Source organism: Neocloeon triangulifer, unplaced genomic scaffold, assembly GCF_031216515.1.
Source record: "Neocloeon triangulifer isolate White Clay Creek 2 clone unplaced genomic scaffold, ASM3121651v1 ptg000015l, whole genome shotgun sequence".
Classification (NCBI taxonomy): domain Eukaryota; kingdom Metazoa; phylum Arthropoda; class Insecta; order Ephemeroptera; family Baetidae; genus Neocloeon; species Neocloeon triangulifer.
Window position 1 is genome coordinate 1,100,157 of NW_026775557.1, and position 17,600 is coordinate 1,117,756.

Here is a 17,600-nt window from a genome sequence, read left to right on the forward strand (position 1 = left end):
AAACCATTCCTCCCCTTTGGCACTCGCGGCGTTGCAGCCAAAAACACGCAGTCGGGCAGTAAATAGACAGCTGCCGCGGTCAAAACATCTGATGTGGCCATAAAATATTTTTAAACTCCGGCAGTTCTTGCTAAATTTTCGTGATTAAATTAAAGAAAATGGCTTCAAAGTACAAGTCAGTTGTCGCTGGAGGTATTGCCATCGGCACTGCAGCATTCGCAGGGAATTTTTTACTGGCAGACGGTCAAAGCAGCAACAAATCGGTAAGCGTTTTTAGAGTTAGAAATTTGTTTCCTTCTAAAAATATTTTGGATTCTGTTCTTTATCGCTATACTCTGTCCCAAAACTATGGGGATCAAAATAGAAATTTTATATTATTCCAAAATTAAAATCACATTGCAAAAAACTGAATTTTTGTTGCAAAAAATAACGCCTGCAGCCACTCATCAATATGCAACCTGCGTGACTCTATTCGCTACCGGGTTTGCATATGCAAATTTTTACAGGCGCTCGCTATAAGTAAATCATGTGTACACACACGACGTTGTTAACTTTGTTGATCTTCATTGTTAGGTTGTGTTAGCGTCAGAGGTGAATTTGAAGAAGAAACTCCGCCGCTTTCCAACCAGAGCTGAGCAGCTGGAGTCTCTGAAAACGGAGGAATTCGACGTTTTGGTCATTGGCGGTGGTGCAACTGGTGCAGGATGCGCTCTTGACGCTACTTCTAGAGGTTTGTGAAAATATGCAACAGTTTTATTTAAAATTAATATTAAAAAATCTATGAAGATTTATGCACATTTTTTTTTGGAAAATGATAAATTTAATAATTTTGTATTTTTTGAAATACTTCTTTTTTTAATGTTGGAAATATTTTTCATTAAACGAATTTTTATTTCTTATTAATTTTAGGCTTAAAAACGGCTTTGGTGGAGGCTGATGATTTCAGCTCTGGCACCAGCAGCCGCAGCACCAAACTGATCCATGGTGGCGTCCGCTACCTGCAGAAGGCCCTCATGGGTCTTGATTATCAGCAGTACAAGATGGTCCGTGAGGCGCTGCATGAGCGCGCCAATTTTCTGGCCGTCGCTCCGCACCTCGCCGAGCCGCTGCCAATCATGCTCCCTGCATATGCGTGCGCTTTTTTTTTTTTATTACCTTTTATACTTAAATATTTCTTACGATAATTCTATAGTTGGTGGAAAGTGCCGTACTTTTGGTTTGGTATGAAGATGTACGACGTCCTATCTTGGTCAAAGTGCGTGCGCAGCTCACACTACATTTCGAAAGAAATGGCTTTGGAATATTTCCCAATGCTGAAGAAAGAGAATCTGAGAGGCGCCATCGTTTATTATGATGGTTATTAATATAAATTAAAATTTTCTCATTTTTCTATTTTTTTATTTTAACGTTTCAGGTCAAATGAATGACGCCAGAGTGAATTTAGCACTGGTCCTGACGGCTACTCGTCACGGCGCCACAGTGGCCAACCACGTCCGAGTGACCAGTCTGCTGAAGGACGCCAACGGCAAAGTCTGCGGTGCTAGAATGCGTGACGAGATGAGTGGCGGAAAAGAGTGGGAGGTCAAAGCCAAATGTGTCATCAACGCCACAGGCCCCTTTACTGACGCCATCAGAAAAATGGATGACCCCCAGGTCAAGGAAATTTGCTCTCCCAGCTCTGGTGTTCACATCGTCCTGCCAGATTATTACAGGTTGGAACTAAATATAAAACTTTTCCTTAAAAAATAGAGCTTCATTAAAATAAAATTAAAAAAACAGCCCAGCAAAAATGGGTCTTTTGGACCCTGACACCAAGGACGACAGATTTTTGTTCTTCCTTCCTTGGGAAAAGCACACAATCGCCGGCACAACTGATGATCCTTGCAAGGTGTCTGAAAATCCTGCGCCGACTGAGGAGGACGTGCAGTTTATTTTGTCTGAAATCAAACGATACCTTAGCCCTGATGTTGAAGGTTCAAAATAATTTCCCCAAAAAGGATAAATTGTTAAAAATAATTTTCCTCTAGTTCGTCGCGGTGATGTTTTATCTGCCTGGAGTGGCATCCGTCCTTTGGTGTCCGATCCCAACAAACCGAACACACAGTCCCTTGCACGGAACCACATCGTCCATGTTTCCAAAAGTGGACTGGTGACTATTGCTGGCGGAAAGTGGACCACCTACAGGTCTATGGCCGTAGACACTTTGGACGAGGCTGTTAAGTCTTGTGGATTAAAACCAGAATATGTGAAAAGTCAGACGGACGGACTGTTTCTGGAAGGTGGACGTGGGTGGACACCTACCATGTACATCACCCTCGTCCAGGACTTTGGACTGGAAAGTGAGGTAAAAATATGAGCAGAACACAAAATATTAACAATGTTAAATTTATTCACTTTTCTGAAGATTTGAAAACTACTTTTTCTATGATTTTATAATTCTATATACATTTTTTTTAATGAAATATTAACATAAGTAGATTTCTATATTAATTATAATAGAATAGTTTTAAAGTTTCATTTAATGATCTTTAATACGCCAGAACAAAAATTTAATAGCATTTAAATATAAAATAAAATTCAAGATTTTCACCAAGAATCCAACTTACAATATTAACTCGATTTGGCCAGCGCCTTCGATTTAAGTTTTATGTGTACACGATACTTTTTTTAATATTTTTTGTTACTTTTTCTAAATTATGAAATATTTGAAATGAAAATTATGAAAAAGTTAATTTAAAAATACTCTTATATATTGGATGATTTTATTTTAATATATCAAATTAAATAAAGATACAATTTTAAATCTGGAGGAAATAATTCAATATTTTTTACTTTCATAAAGTGAACTTGTATTAAGGAAAAAGAGACCTAAAATGTGCTTACAATTGGTAAAAAACCAATGAATTTAATTTATAATATATCATTGGTTGTTACTTATGCACATTATAAGTCTCTTGCACTCCCCTAAGGATTATTAATTTTTTCTGCATATTTAATTAACATTGCATTTCAACTAATTAATTACAATCCATTTTTTTTTCTTTATTCTTTAAGGTTGCCCAGCACCTGGCAAACACCTACGGCGATCGTGCGTTTGCAGTGGCCAAGTTGGCGTCTATGACCGGTCAGCGTTGGCCCATCATCGGCAAGCGTCTGCACCCCGACTTCCCATACATCGACGCCGAGGTGCGTTACGCTGTGAAGGAATACGCGTGCACGGCGATTGACGTGATTGCCCGGCGCCTGCGACTTGCCTTCCTCAATGTGCAGGCGGCCCAGGAGGCCCTGCCCATGATCATTGACATCATGGGTGAGGAATTAGGCTGGAGCGCCAAGGAAACAAAAGCCCAGTACGAGTCCGCGCTCACCTTCCTCAATGAGCAAATGGGCCAAGGCCTGAATCGGGCCTGCAGACACTCCAACATTCCGATCAAACTAAGTTCAGAGGAGAGGAAGATTTATGAGAAGAAGTTCGCATCTTTGGACTCTGGCAAAAAAGGGTACATTTCCTTGAATGATGTCAGGATGGCTTTAAGGGTATTTTTGAATTACAAAATAATAAAATTGAAATTAATGCTGCTCAATTTTGGCAGAGGGCTGGTGAAGACATTCCAGGAGAACAACTGCATCAGATTTTGAAAGCCATAGATGGAAATACTAATGGGCTAATTGAACTTCATGAATACCTGCAGGTAAATTTTTTTGTTTTTAACTTTGTGTAAATTTAAGAAATAAATAATTAAATAAACTTTTAGTTGATGTCAGCCATAAAAAACGGCGTTCTGCAGGATCCAAGACTGGTATCAAATGAGAAATAACTTTTTGAGAAAATAGCTAATAAATACAAGAAAATAAAAATGTTTAATTATAATTTATAATACTTTTTTTGTAATTTTGTAGGAATTTTCATTTCAAAGAAAGAAAAAAACTAAAAAGAAAAAACAATTTGACAATGTTTTCTTTTTAAATAAAAAGCATTATGTCTTGTGATTACACATCATCATCATCATTTTATTATTTAAACATTGCATGGTCTTAAGTTTTTTTTTTAAATTCACCTTGGTTATTTTTTTCTGAATGCTGAATTGCCGAAACGGCTCTGGTTACTCTCAACTGACCCCCGTAATAAGAATTGACATCTTTCACGTCACACAGAATTTATAGTAAACCATTAATTCCGTTCTTCTACGCATTTTTTCTAATTAAACACGCACCCAAGCTTCTTCTCTTAGTTTTCGTTTAACCGGAAAAATTACTAACAACGAACTCATTTTCTCGATCCACGCATGCAGTACTTTTTTTTTTATCTACAGCCTAATTTTTGTCGGACCATAAAAGACGTAATGCAAGAAAACACTCAGTTTTACAATCATTCAGTACTTTTGTTTGTTTTTCACATCGTAAATCAGTGTTGTATTTCATTTTTAATTTACACTTCACAATCGAGAATGAATTTTGACAAAATTCAGATCCTCACGACACTGAGCAATTTTGATTTTCGTCTTAATGGTTTCGTTCGTTTACCACTGTAATTCGTTTTTTTTTTCATGTATAATGCATTCGTGTGTGAGTGAAATGCGGGTACAAGCGAGTAACACACCTTTTCCCTCAACCTCGATCTAATACTTTTTAAAATATTTAGGCACAATTATTACACACGTATTGTTTTGCTCTATTTGACGTGGGCTTTTTTTTTATTAATTTCTTTTTCAGTACCAAAATTTCGTTTAAAAATCAGCTTGCTTTTGGCACAAAGTTTCAAATTCCTCAATAACCCTGGCACCCAAATATCTTCAAAGGAAAATTAATTAAGACAGAGGCGAAAAACCGCCACTGCTGGACGACAAAATACATGGTTTTGTTTTAAAAAGTACACATGATACAATATTCGGTTGTGATGTGTCAACAAAATAATATGTTAAAATCGACAACAAATATATGAAACAGGTTAAAATTAAGTTTCCTCTCAATCAAAGAAGTAGCAAAGAGTAAAACATAATAAAATGCACCAAACTGCATCAAACACACAGCCGCTTAAATTGGAATTCTAAAGACACATGATGAATAATGACAAAAATCGTTTACTTTTTCCAACGAGCTAGAGGTAAAAATTTCGCTAAGACGGCGGATCTCGCACGCAAAAATGTCCAACCATTCAAAAAATTATCATCGTCGGCTAACTAAACACAAAAGCCCATTTTCAGTGAAATTCTACCGCGGTATTTTAGCTTTTTTTTTTCGAAGAGGTGAAATTCCACCAAATATTAGCTCGCTAAACACTAAAGCAATTATTCGCATAATTACAATTATTAATTATCATCCTTTCTTGCTTAAAACACGTGAGTGATAAAATATATTATTCAACGGTATTTGTCTCTTTCATTTTAGTAGTGTTTCAGTTTCGCTGATTTCAAAATTGGTTGACGATGGCCTTCGATAAACTTCCGCGCATTAATATTCCTATTTTTAAAAAATACTGCTTTGTTTTGCTTTCTTTAGACTTTTGCGAGAATGGAAGTGGCCCCTTTTGAGTAATTCCGCTCTGTGAACTCTACCTACTCTCATATGGAATAAAAGCAAGAAGCTGCCGCCAAGAAGGGGTTTCCAGAAAAATATGCACCAAAAATGAAAAATATTTGACAAATTTTCATACGCTGCCTCGAAATAATTGCTAAATCTGAGCAGCAGATATGTGTGAGAGTCAGTGAACGAAAAAAAAACTGCCTTTCAATGAATCCCGCTCTAAAATTGACTCTGCGCAAGTTGTATGAGTAATTAATTAGTATGAATAATGTCTTTTACGATTTAAAACTATATCTTCTACGGAGCACAGTGAGCACATCAACGGTTCAGTTAATTAACAAAAAGATAAAAAATTTACACCTCAAAATAATTACAACAGGCGCTCCCCTCATTGATTCCGAAATCCGGTCAAATTTTATAAAAGTCTCAGTTTTTAAACAGAATTTTGCACATGGAAGTCGTTTGTAAAAATAATATCGAAAAGCGGCAGAGACGAAAGAGATGTGAAAACTGAATAAGATTTTTCTGCACCTATAACAGAGTCAAAAATCAAGGTTTGCAGACTTTGGCTGAAATGCTTTCTTCTAGAAGTTTTGATTTCGGCGCTGGAACTCTAGACGGACGTCTCGGCACCGTTTTTGCTCTTCCCGTTCACTGCCTGGTTGGGGTCACTTATGCGCGAATTTCTTGAAGTGTCGATCTGCAAACGACAGAAATTAATAAGGACAATGTTAAAAGAAAAATTGAGATGCGGTCGTCCAGTTTTTCTTTGAATCTGATTGCATCATGGAAATGATCGATTGAATTTTTTACTTTTAAATTTTGGAAATAATTTGCGCAGGGTCGAGAGATTTGCTGAGAGAAATGTGCAGGTGCGATTTGAGGGTGGCGAGAATGAGCTTGGTTAGTGCTGTTAAGCGGAAACACCAATCAGTGTGAGATTAAAAATCTCAACGTTGTGTCGCAAAAGATAAAAACACTGAAAAGTTTGGACAACAATAATAACACAGCCAGAAAACACAACATCAAACCTGGCTGGGCACACAAATAATATCGCAAAAAAACACCAAAATCTCTTTGTACAAACTGTAAAATTTAAAAAATAATTCCGAGGAATTAACTTGAAATGAATTTTCTATGGGCAACTTCTTTCGATGGGGTAATTTTTTCAGACTTTGAAGGTGTCAGCCTAAATTTTTGCATACCTAGGGCTAGGAATGATTTGAGTGGTGTGGTGGAAGGTATTTGGGTGACTAGTGATGAGGCACCGTTACGACTGCTGCTGAAGGCCATTGCTTTGCTCCTGAGTACCTTCCTGCTGCTGCTTTGAGGGTTTCTGCAACATTGGCGTGGACGGGGTTACGCTGGAAGGGTCTTCCTCTTCCTCCTCCTCCTCGTCGTCGTCCTCCATTGAAGCTTGCGGAGCGACAGCCTTTGTGTTGTTCGTATTCTTTTCGCCGCTGACCGCCTCGTGCTTGGGGGTTTTCTAAGTGTCAGGAGTTTTGGCAAAAATCACAACATGCTCCAGTTATCTTTGTACAGTTGCAGCGCTTGCCCACTTTTCCAATGATATAATTAGGGTGTGATTTTTACAGTTTTAAATTATTAGAAATATAATTTTTTATTTAATTCTATATTAAACTGATTAAATCAAATCAAATAAAGAATTTATACAGCATCGGATGAATATTTTTACTTATTGGAATTGTTTATATGATGGCTTCACTGTAAAAATATATGTTATTTTTAATAGTGATATTCTTTATTTGTAGAAAGAATAAAAGTCAATGTATTTAAAAAAAATCTTGAAAACCAAAAACAAAAAAATATTACATAACATTAAAAATTTAAATCAAACTAAAAAAATTAAAACTTTTGATTAAAAAACTGTAAAACTCGTGTTGGTTAGAAAATTGAACACATACTAAATGTAAATTATTTAATATTGAAAGAGTTGCTTTTTCAATCAAGTATCTGGTTATAAGGGCAAAAGCTGCTAATTGTTAGCAAAAAGTGTTAAAGAAAATCATGCAAAGAAACAAGGGCGGCGTTCAAAAGAGCCATTCTCTGCAAGTGCTTTCGGGACACTAGCTAAATACTTTCATCAGCCGCGCATTCGTGTCTCTCTCTAAAGTGCAGCAAAAACGAGTTTATTTTGGCAAAATTATGGCAGCAAGTGCGGTGATCGTCTGGTTCTACTTACTGCTGCAGAGAAAGCCAGTGTTTTCTTTAACTCTAAGCCACAGCTATAGCAGGGGGGTTGTATTTTTTTGGTAAATTTATAATAGCGTGTGTTTGGAGGACAGAGAGAAGCGAGAAGGAGCCTTAATTGTAAGACAGCTGGTACATCCCCACCTTGATGGTGATGCCTCCGTCGTCCTCCTCCTGCTCTTCTGTCATTGTGGACAGACGGTGGCGCTCGTCCTCACTCAAAGCATCCTTTTTGCTGCCCCGCTTGCGAGGTTTACTGCTAAAAAAAATAATTTCAACATTTTTAATAAATTTCCTGGAAATTGTTATTAAGGTGTCATATAATTTACAGAAGTAGAATTTCAAATAATATTTATAAATTTATTTACATTTTCTTTGAAATTTGAACGATTTTTATTTAAATGCAAATTTCTTACCTGCTTTTGGTGGGCGACGTGCTCTTTTTCTTCTCTTCTTTAGCAACAACGATTCCATTGTCTTCATTGACTTGTTTCCAAACGCCACTCTTGTTCACCTCTTCGGAAATGTTGATGGACGTGAGGGGGATTTTCATAATGTTGCCGTTTGCCAATGGGATCTGCAGATTGCCTGAAGGGCCGATTGGTAGCTGCTTTCCACCTCCCTGTTGCAATTTTTTTTTTAAATTTTCAAGTTTTAATCACCATGTTTAAGAAAAAAAAAATGAAATAAAAAATGAACAAAAGTTGATTGATTATTTAGAAATATTTTCCAAAAATATTGCGGAAAATTTATCTAATTCTAGTAAATTTTAAAGCTATTAATTTTTTATTTGACTATAATTATAACTAAATAAAGTTGATTGACAATATTAATCAAAATTATTATATTTGGTGAGATAAATAATTTTTTTTACCACATCGCCTGACTCTGTATCTTCGTCATCATCATTATTCTTCTCAGCAGCAGATCGCCTGTGCGTCTCTGGCATCACATCATCCAGGATTTTCAGCTCACGCTGCGTGAAGACAAAGTCGAGCAACTTCCTGATAAAGATCATCACAACCAACTGCAAATGAAACAAGTGAAACCTCCATTCCTGTATTTGTAACAATAAAAGCACCATAAGAGGGAACAAAATTGAGGTCTTCTTGAAGGACTTGATGACCCAGAGGGCGATGAGACAGGTGAGTTGGATGGCGGTGAACAAGTGCACTCGCTTGAGGGGCACCTGCCGCAGGAACATGTAGTCGGGCTGGTACTTGAGAGGCATGAACATGATGAGGATGCGGTCAAAGAACTGTAGACCCTTCAGCGAAGCCGAGCCCATGTAGAGGAAGACGCCGTACAAAACGGGCATGGGGATGATTTGCAGCATCGGTGTCAGCGCCACCGAAAGACCGATGGTTGCAAAAATCAAGATGTGGGTCACACGTTGCTCCCTAAAAGATTTTTTTTTATATATTTTAGAACTAAAATATTTTTCAAAGGCAAAAAATATTGACCGAAAAAATACACATAATTATATTTATATTTTTTCTTTTTACCTGACTCCAAGGAACTGCGGTTTTTCTCCTGGTGCAGCGCATTCAGATTCCAGTTTGAGGGAATTGACGTGGTTGATTGACAGCACTGTGGCGGCCACAAACCAAGGGAGACCCATCACAGAGCAAATCATGATCAAAACGGCAAGGATGAACAGATCCAGATGGTAACCACCTCCTTTCTGTACTCGCAATATTAATTATTATTATTAATTCAGCAATTTTATTTTGAAACTTTTACCTTCAGCTTATTTTCCTTCCTATTGACGATGACAGCGGTAATTTGCTGATCCATGAAAATTAATATGGTGGCCAACAAAGCTGGCAAAATAGCCAGGAAGATAGTGTAGAAAGGGTTGAGGAAGGGAGCAATTAGCCACCCTCTGTTGGGCAGAGTTGGTTTGAACTCCGATGGGACCTTTAAACCGCACATTATCAGTAAACCTTAATAGTACAATAAAAATTTAATACCATCAGTTTGGGGGTGGCGATTTTCATGTAGCCGTCCAAGAATGTCATCGAGAAGATGGCAATGAAGACGCCGAAATCGCTGATAAATTGCCGAACCTAAATATATTGAATGAACGGATTTTGTATTATTTTTATATGTCTGAAACTTACGGCTGAAGGGAAGAAGAGGGCGTTCTTGAAGTCCTTCAAGATGACAGAAAGAAGGAAGGTACCCAGGAAGAGAATGACGGACATGAGGAACACGTCCGGCACATACTCGGTGGCAAAACAACCAGGGCCTTCGAGGGTGCCGTTCTTCAAAAGACACTCTGATTTGTCCAAAGAGCTCCAGTTGGCTGCGCTCCAATCTGTCATGACCGTCGAGTTTCCTGGGACGCAAGAACAGTTGTTGGGCAGCAGGTAGGCGCCTATGTCTGACGTTGGATTTACAGGAAACTCGTCGCCAATCTTCAGAACGTTTTCAATAGCCTAGAATTGATTAAATATTTTTAAAGAGAGTAATTTTTTCTAATCAAATTTTTCTACTCTATATAAATTAAGAAAGGATAAATTGGAAAATAATTGTACAAAGAGACTCTTTAGTATATTGTTTATTCTACTCAAGTCAAAAAACAAAAAAAAAAACAAAAAAAAAAACAAAAAAAATTAAAAAATTGAAATGAAAATAATGAGCAAAGTATTTTTATTTTATTTTGTGGATAAATATTTGGGTTAAAAGTAAGTTTTAACTTGAATTAAATTTATTCTCGAGGACAGAATTTCAAATTAATTATTATTCAATTTTTTCTTTAAAATTTTTTGAACATCTGATAAAAAAAGATTTTGTTTAATTTTAAATTTACTTAAGTTTGTGCAAGAAACTCACCTTATAGATGAAAATAAATGCGATCAGACAAGCAAAGTTCTCCTCCGTAAACCTGGTGATGTAGCAGACCAAGGCGCTCGCGTCGATGGCCACCAGGATAATGAGGATCACACCAACCCATATACCGGTCCAAAATCGGAAGCACATGTAGTCCCAACCAACGGATCTTAAAAATTAGGCAAAACACTCAAAGAAGTCGTAAATTTAAAGAAAAATAAACTCACTGGCAAAAATCGTACATGATGGTTTCAAATACTAAAACAGGACCCGTCGAACCGAGAATGGTGAGTGGCTGTCCGGAGAAAAATCCGTAACCAAGGCCGCACACAAAGCCAGACACCAGGGACTCCATAGCTGCCATGTTGTTGCCCGTGGCCTGTCCGAGCAAACCGCCGAAGGTGATGATGGGCGAGAGACACGCGAAATACAAGAAAACCCACGAGGCGATACATTGAACTGCTACAGCGTCCTGAATCAAACAGTTTAAAAAATTAGCAAGGAAAATCAAATTTCTTTTTAATCCAGCGCAATAAATTCACTACAAAATGTGGAGCAAATAGGGAGCTTTTGCAAATAAATTGTTTTCAGGTAATTGAAATTTGAGAGGAGGAGAAACAAATCTTCACATTCTTTTTAAAACGCATGTGTTCGCATTTCCAGAAATAGGAATATATCACAAGATGAGGGGGAAAACGTAGAAATTTATTTACAAAATTAATTCATAAGTTAAAAATGAAAATATTTTTAATTTTAATAAAATTTATAAAAAAATTTAAAAATAGAAATTATAATGAAAAAATATGTTGTAAAAAACATTTTTTTCACATAGGGTATATTTAAATAATTTAAAATTATTTAATAGTGTAAAAAAAACAGACAGCTCTTATAAGTATTGTTTTCAGGTAATTTAATATTGAGGAAAGGGGAACAAATAATTCAACTGATTCACAATTTGTTTCTTAAAATTTTTATATTGTAGGAACTATGATGCTTAAAACAAATTAAATGAAGGTTATTGATTTATATAAAAAAAGCAATTTAAAAATAGTTATCATGAAAATTAAAGTTGCGGTAAAAAAATCAATATTCTTTAAATATTGTTTTCAAAACCCATCAGGAAAAACAAAACGAATTTTGACTTTTTTTGCTATGAAATATATAATAATTATAATTAAAAAAAAATTGTACCTTAAAGTCGGACCAGTACCAGGGCGCTTTTCGTTTGATGTCGTTCATGAGGCCGCCCCAGATGCGGCCGGTGCGCGACAGCCCCGCTTCCTCGCGCTGCTTCTGCTCGTCCTCCTCCTCCTCGATGGACTCGCCCTCGCCAGGGTTGCCGCCGCCGCCAGGGGGGTTTCGACGGGTGCTCTGCGGGATGGCCGCCGGCGGCTCAATGCGAATCGTGGGGTCCCACTCGCCCGGGGGCAGGACGGTGACGGCGTCCAGGAACTCGTCCAGCGCGGTCACCAGGTGCTCGCGTTTGCGAGCCTTGTACGCCACGTCGTGGAAAATCTCGTCCGACATCAGGGTTGCCATTGAACGACCCACCTCGTGGAAACGGGCGCTGCCACCCTTTGAACGCCAAAATTCGGAAATTTAAATTTTAACTGCGACCTACTTGCGTTTTTTTTAAATAGATATTTAAGCGACTGCAATCTAATAAAAGCTAAACCTATAATTTACCCCATATTTTGGTTGCTGAAAGAATAAACAAACAGAACAACACAATTTTCAAATATTAGTTTTCAATAATTTTTTTGATAACATGTTGATTAGGAAGAAAGTTTTGGGGTTGAATTTTCTTGCTAACAAATATGCCATACCAATTACAAAGAAGGAATTCAAGTTTCAGAATTTTGTAAATGAAGAAAAAATAAATTATAATTTGACAGAAAATCAAATAATACAGGTTAAAATTTTTAATCATTTATAAAGCAAAATTTAAATTAGTAAAAAAAGCGCAGGGAAGCAAAAAGGGTTTAACTTACCACAGGACCTAGAAGGATGAAAATGAACCTGGTGGGGACGGGGACTTCGGTGAGGTCGCCCATGAAGGTGGCCTGCGACAGACGGATGAAGGCGGAAAGGGGTTTTTCCAAGAAGTCCACCTCGCCAACCAGCACGTTCGAGGCTTCAGCGCCTTGGGGGATTTTGCGCATGAAATTTATGTTTGTCTGCAAAAAAATTTCGCCAATGAGTAAATTTTTCTCTCTTTAATTTCAAACTTACCTTGTGCTGCGTCAGATCGCCGTTGGTGGAGCTCTCGGTGAGTCCGTTGGCACTGTAATTTCGCGGGATGGAGCTGGACGAGGGGCTGTGCTCCATGCCCTCTTGAGGCACACTGGCAGCGCCTGAAATTAAAACTCTCAGTTTTATTCCGTATAACAATTGATTTTTTCAGGGTAATTCAAAACCACAGGAAAAGCAAGAAAAGCAGCATCGAACGCCGATCAAGGAAAACTGGCAAAAACAGTAGCAGCTTTTCAGAAGACATATTTTAGCACTGACATAAAATCACACACACACACTGGCGTAAATATGTTTGAGAAAACAATTAATGTACCAAACAAGAAGAGTAATCAACTTCATACGCTTGACAATTAATTAGTTCAAAATGGGCTCGCATGTTTAATTCGGGCGAGAGCGGAACACAAATATGAACAGCACGGTTGTCACAACAAGGTAAAATAATGTACAGATGACACGTTCAAAACAAACACAATTATCATAATTAAAACAACATCACAGCGAAAATGTCCATTGGAGGCTGTGAAATTTGGCAAATTGTTTAGTATGTTTTTGCATTAAATGTAAACAGGGAAGAGCAAGTGAGAAAATTAATCATTAATTAAATCATGCGCAAAAATGATTTTACCTTTGTGATACATTTTTCTTCGATTTTTTTTTTCATTTCAATTAAATCAAAAGATACATAGAATGTATCTTGAAAAACGTTTTTAATGGCTAAAAATTAAAATTTTCATTTAATAAAAATAGAAAAATTGTTGTAAACAATAACAAATATAGTTACGAAATATGTTAAATTTAAAAAGACAAAACTGAACTTTTCATTAAAAAAAAAATATGTCATCACTGTATATTTTCTGTTTAATTATACTGTTGAGGATCTGAAAAATAATTTTTTTTTTTCAAAAATTTGTTATCGTACCACAAATATAACGTGCAAAAAATTGTTAGTTTATAAGTCGGGGTTAATGGGATTGAAATTTTTCGTGCGGGCGCACCGGCACCGGCGGGCAGCGACAGGTGTCTGCTGTACTGGTGAACAATCTTGGGCGGCTGCAGGACGAGGTCGCCGTCCACGCTGTGCACCTGGGGCGCGGCCATCGCCATCATGGACTGCTGCACCAGCATGGACATGGGCGTCACGGGCACCACTGTGCCGTCGTCGATGACAAACGCGTCCTGCGCGCTGGTTGTGCTGCTGCGCCGCCGGTCCACTGCTCAACCGGACGGGGACAAACACAGAAAAAGAATAACAGGAAAATTGAGAGACTGATTTGATTTGCTCGGCAATTGCTGAGGGAAATGAAAAGATTGACCAGAGTCGGCCCAACATTAATTCCCAGAACTTTTATAATAATTTTTAAAGCGAATATTTACAGCTAACATTTCCATACATTTGAACCAATGACGGAGGAAGGGTAAAATCTCTAATCTTTACTGAATAATATTAAGTCGAAATGAAGTTTATAAACCAAATACCTGCCAAATACCAGGTGTTTCCAAGTAATTATACTTTAGTATCCCCTGATAAATTGACGTGTCATTGTCACGGCTCTTAATTAATTAATGCATTATTTGAAAATAAAAGTTTTTGCAATGAATTATTAATTTAATAATAATAATAATGGTTTATTTAAACAATATAAAATTAAATGCATGATATTGATAATTTTAAATATAATATTAAAAACATAAACGTAGAAAAATGAATAAAAAATGTTTTACTAGTTAACGTTTTAATATTTCATTTTGATATTTATATTTCTCCCTATATTATAGATTCTTGTAGTTCTTTTGGAACCTTTTTAGCACTCAAGGTGTTCATTTTATTTCATTATATTTCTTTATTTTACTTTATTTTTATTATTATTATTTTTTTTGTATAATAAAAGTTTAGATTTCTTCAGTTCAAGAGAGCGGAAACAATCAAATTTATCTATTACAAAATAGGACAGAGTAATGTAAAAATTGACGAATGAAGATCATAAAATCACAACAGGCCCGTGGACGAAAATACTTCCCGCGAGACACACTTTTCTCCCGCTGCTGCATCCACATGATGTGTTAATTTCAACCAACTCACAATATTGGATATTTTCCACAAAATACTTCTGCTGCTGCTTCTGCAGTCTTTTCATTTTCCTGCTCGGCTCTGCAAATGTGGTGGATTTTATTAGTAAGAAGCGTTAATCCTATGTTAGTATGCGATTTTTTCCTCTGGCATAAAAAAAAACAAAATATTCACACTTAGGTATGCTTAATTCGGCAAAGCGTGCGAATGAAAATCCGCGTTCGAAGCGTAAATTGAAAATATAAACGGGAGCGACAAGCAAAAGCGATTATTTTTGCAATCTCTATTTGACCAGCTGAAAGCTCTGGATTAATCGCATTCGGCTTTGTTTTTATTTATTTTTCATCGCTCCGCTTTATGTCAGCAACCGAGTGAGAATCGAAACAAAACACACAGACGCATATAATCGCAGTAATTAACGTGGAGTAAAAAAAAATCTAGTTCAGTATGTAGAACGCAATGGTGCTGCAAAAGGACCGACTGGGTTTGTTCAACGGGTCGTTCTCGCAGTGCCAATGGGGTGTGCATTGTTCAGTATATGATGTGCTCACTGTGGATGGTAAATAAATACTCTGCGAGAGCCGGTCTGCCTTTAATGTGAATACGTCGCATTGGCTGAATAAACCGGCTAGAGAGCTATTTAACTAACGAGGTATTGAATAATGAACGACGTGTTTTATAAAGAGATAAAAAAAATAAAAATATTAAGTAATGGAGTTTTAAAGAAGCGAATTTATGAAGAAAACGATTTCACAACGTCACGAAAACTTAATTTATATATATAAAAAAAAAAATATGAAATCTGGGCCCTTTAAATTGAAAATTAGCAACTAATACTTATTCTGAAATTGGTTCTATCAAAAAACAGCTAGGTTGAGAAGACTTGTAGTGAAATTTTAATTTTAAATAATGTTACTTTAATAGAATTTATTTTTAGATGGAAATTAAATTAAAAAAGATTAGATAAAAAAAAACATTCAATTTACCACTAAATTATAATTATCTAAACCTAACATGTACAGCCCTAGCCTAATGGATTGTACGCTGCTGCAAGGGTGTCTGTCTACGGTTTGGTGCGTCAAGTTCGAGTTCGGGGGTGCGGTGGTACCTGACCTGGCACTGTCAAGTACGGCCCTTTGCAGTCGTGCATCTCCAGGAGGGAGGTTTTGGGCGTGGGGCAACTGTTGCTGCGAGTCACGCTCAGCAGGGGCCCCGTCGAGTGCGTCGGCGAGGGCGTGCGGCTCCCCCCGTCCGAGGCGATTCCTTTCAGACAAATTATTCTCAAACGTCTCAAAGGTCCAATTATAGCTCAAATCAAAATTTTTCCAAAAATAAAATTATGAGGAGAAAACTTAAAAATCCATAGAAAAGAAATCTAGCTTCGGACGGAGAACTTTGTGCGCTGGTTAGTAAAAAAAAACTAATACTTAACGGAAAAACACACGAAAAAAAAAACGGTGCTGAGGACTGCTAACCTATGGTCGTTGCTACACCTAAACGAAGGTTGTGCAAAATTTGTCGGCGAAGTTTTGTGCGTTAGAAAGGTTAGTTTAAAGCGGGTTGCCTATACTCACTTTTGGAGGAGGAATGATTGCGACCGATTTCCGCCAGCGATCGGATGATTGGCAGGCGGGCCATGTTGGAGGAACTTGCTTCCTTGCGCCTCTGGTGCTGATGTCGGTGTTTGCGCAGTAGGGCGTCTTTTACCTACCGAAACAAAACACAAATTGTCAAAAGCCGCCATAATTAGTTTTCAAAGAAAACCGCAAATTCAATAACATGTCGATCCAAAACATTTCAGACACTTCCAACTTTCTCACGTGATTTAGCCAAAGGAACTGAGGAACTAACGTAATTTTAAGTTTTGACTCCAAAATTTTGAAGGTCAGGTAAATTTGATGGAAAAAAGGAAACGCAATAATATACTAAATTACTTTTGAACTAAAAAATAAGAGAGCGTCAACTTTAAGGGCAGAAATCGATTTTTTAAGTTCTAAGAGAAAACGCTGAAGCATCGCCTCATCCTTTGTGCAAAATGTCTCAACTTCAGATGCACAGATCAAGTTCTCTCAAGTGATTTCAAAGTGAACAAGTGAACATTTCAAATCCTGGACATAGAGTAAATCAATGAATATAGAAACTCAATCAATCAAATTCTGAGATATATTTGCAATTTTTTGTTTATCTTTTGTCTGAAAATTTTATATTGAGAATTTCTGAGGTGCCTATTTTTGGTATCAAATCGATCCGTATCTCATTTTTGCTGGAAATTTCGCGACTTCAAGGGGAAAGTCGTCTCCGTCTGCACAGCTGCTGCGGCGGCTGTTCACTATTAGCATTTTTTCTCAGGAACCTCTCCAACGTTATTGAATTCTTGCTGCTTGTCAACGCTGAGTGAGAGTTAACGTGATAATGTCACTCTTGCAAGTCGCATCGATTCACGCGCTCGGTTATTTTCGCACTCGACTGATTCACTGATTGTGTGCCCAGCCAGGTGCGTGGGAGTCGCATTCGGCAAAGGATGCACAGTGAGTCAGTCGGCCGATGGAAATCAATAAGGCGCGTCCAAATGCTAACGAGCTTGTCAGACAAATGAGCGCCCGCGACACTCCAAGGACCAATTAATGCGCCGCCTAAATTCCTTATTTAATGCAAACTTTCCCCCAACACACTCTGCCATGGAGTCTCATCAATTTATGCGGAGGGGAAA

General features: G+C 37.4%; 2 protein-coding genes across 12 annotated transcripts in view; one reads left to right on the plus strand and one right to left on the minus strand.

Annotated features, from left to right (window-relative positions):
• Window positions 1–9: 9 nt before the first annotated feature.
• On the plus strand, window positions 10–4,000 carry LOC132202830 (glycerol-3-phosphate dehydrogenase, mitochondrial-like). The gene is made up of 10 exons (XM_059630064.1): window positions 10–263; window positions 574–730; window positions 910–1,132; window positions 1,193–1,356; window positions 1,415–1,712; window positions 1,780–1,973; window positions 2,028–2,344; window positions 3,055–3,537; window positions 3,594–3,692; window positions 3,756–4,000. The coding sequence occupies exons 1-10, from the start codon at window positions 159–161 to the stop codon at window positions 3,816–3,818; spliced, it is 2,103 nt and encodes a 700-aa protein (XP_059486047.1). The 5' UTR covers window positions 10–158; the 3' UTR covers window positions 3,819–4,000.
• The window catches only part of LOC132202828 (electrogenic sodium bicarbonate cotransporter 1), a 68,905-nt gene continuing 55,291 nt past the window's right edge, over window positions 3,987–17,600 (minus strand). For 6 of the 11 annotated variants that reach the window (XM_059630059.1, XM_059630055.1, XM_059630057.1 and 3 more), the window contains 17 exons: window positions 16,465–16,597; window positions 13,818–14,033; window positions 12,802–12,923; window positions 12,561–12,746; window positions 11,761–12,144; window positions 10,797–11,041; window positions 10,573–10,738; window positions 9,858–10,175; window positions 9,708–9,803; window positions 9,478–9,654; window positions 9,240–9,418; window positions 8,816–9,134; window positions 8,609–8,761; window positions 8,151–8,356; window positions 7,879–7,993; window positions 6,729–7,009; window positions 3,987–6,223 (listed from right to left, as the gene is read on the minus strand). In XM_059630059.1, the coding sequence (XP_059486042.1) occupies window positions 6,794–7,009; window positions 7,879–7,993; window positions 8,151–8,356; window positions 8,609–8,761; window positions 8,816–9,134; window positions 9,240–9,418; window positions 9,478–9,654; window positions 9,708–9,803; window positions 9,858–10,175; window positions 10,573–10,738; window positions 10,797–11,041; window positions 11,761–12,144; window positions 12,561–12,746; window positions 12,802–12,923; window positions 13,818–14,033; window positions 16,465–16,597 (3,231 nt within the window). In that variant the 3' untranslated portion in view covers window positions 3,987–6,223; window positions 6,729–6,793. Of the gene's footprint in view, window positions 6,224–6,728; window positions 7,010–7,878; window positions 7,994–8,150; window positions 8,357–8,608; window positions 8,762–8,815; window positions 9,135–9,239; window positions 9,419–9,477; window positions 9,655–9,707; window positions 9,804–9,857; window positions 10,176–10,572; window positions 10,739–10,796; window positions 11,042–11,760; window positions 12,145–12,560; window positions 12,747–12,801; window positions 12,924–13,817; window positions 14,034–14,902; window positions 14,972–16,464; window positions 16,598–17,600 lie in introns of all 11 variants that reach the window. The other 5 variants (XM_059630054.1, XM_059630062.1, XM_059630061.1 and 2 more) reach the window with 5 other exon arrangements.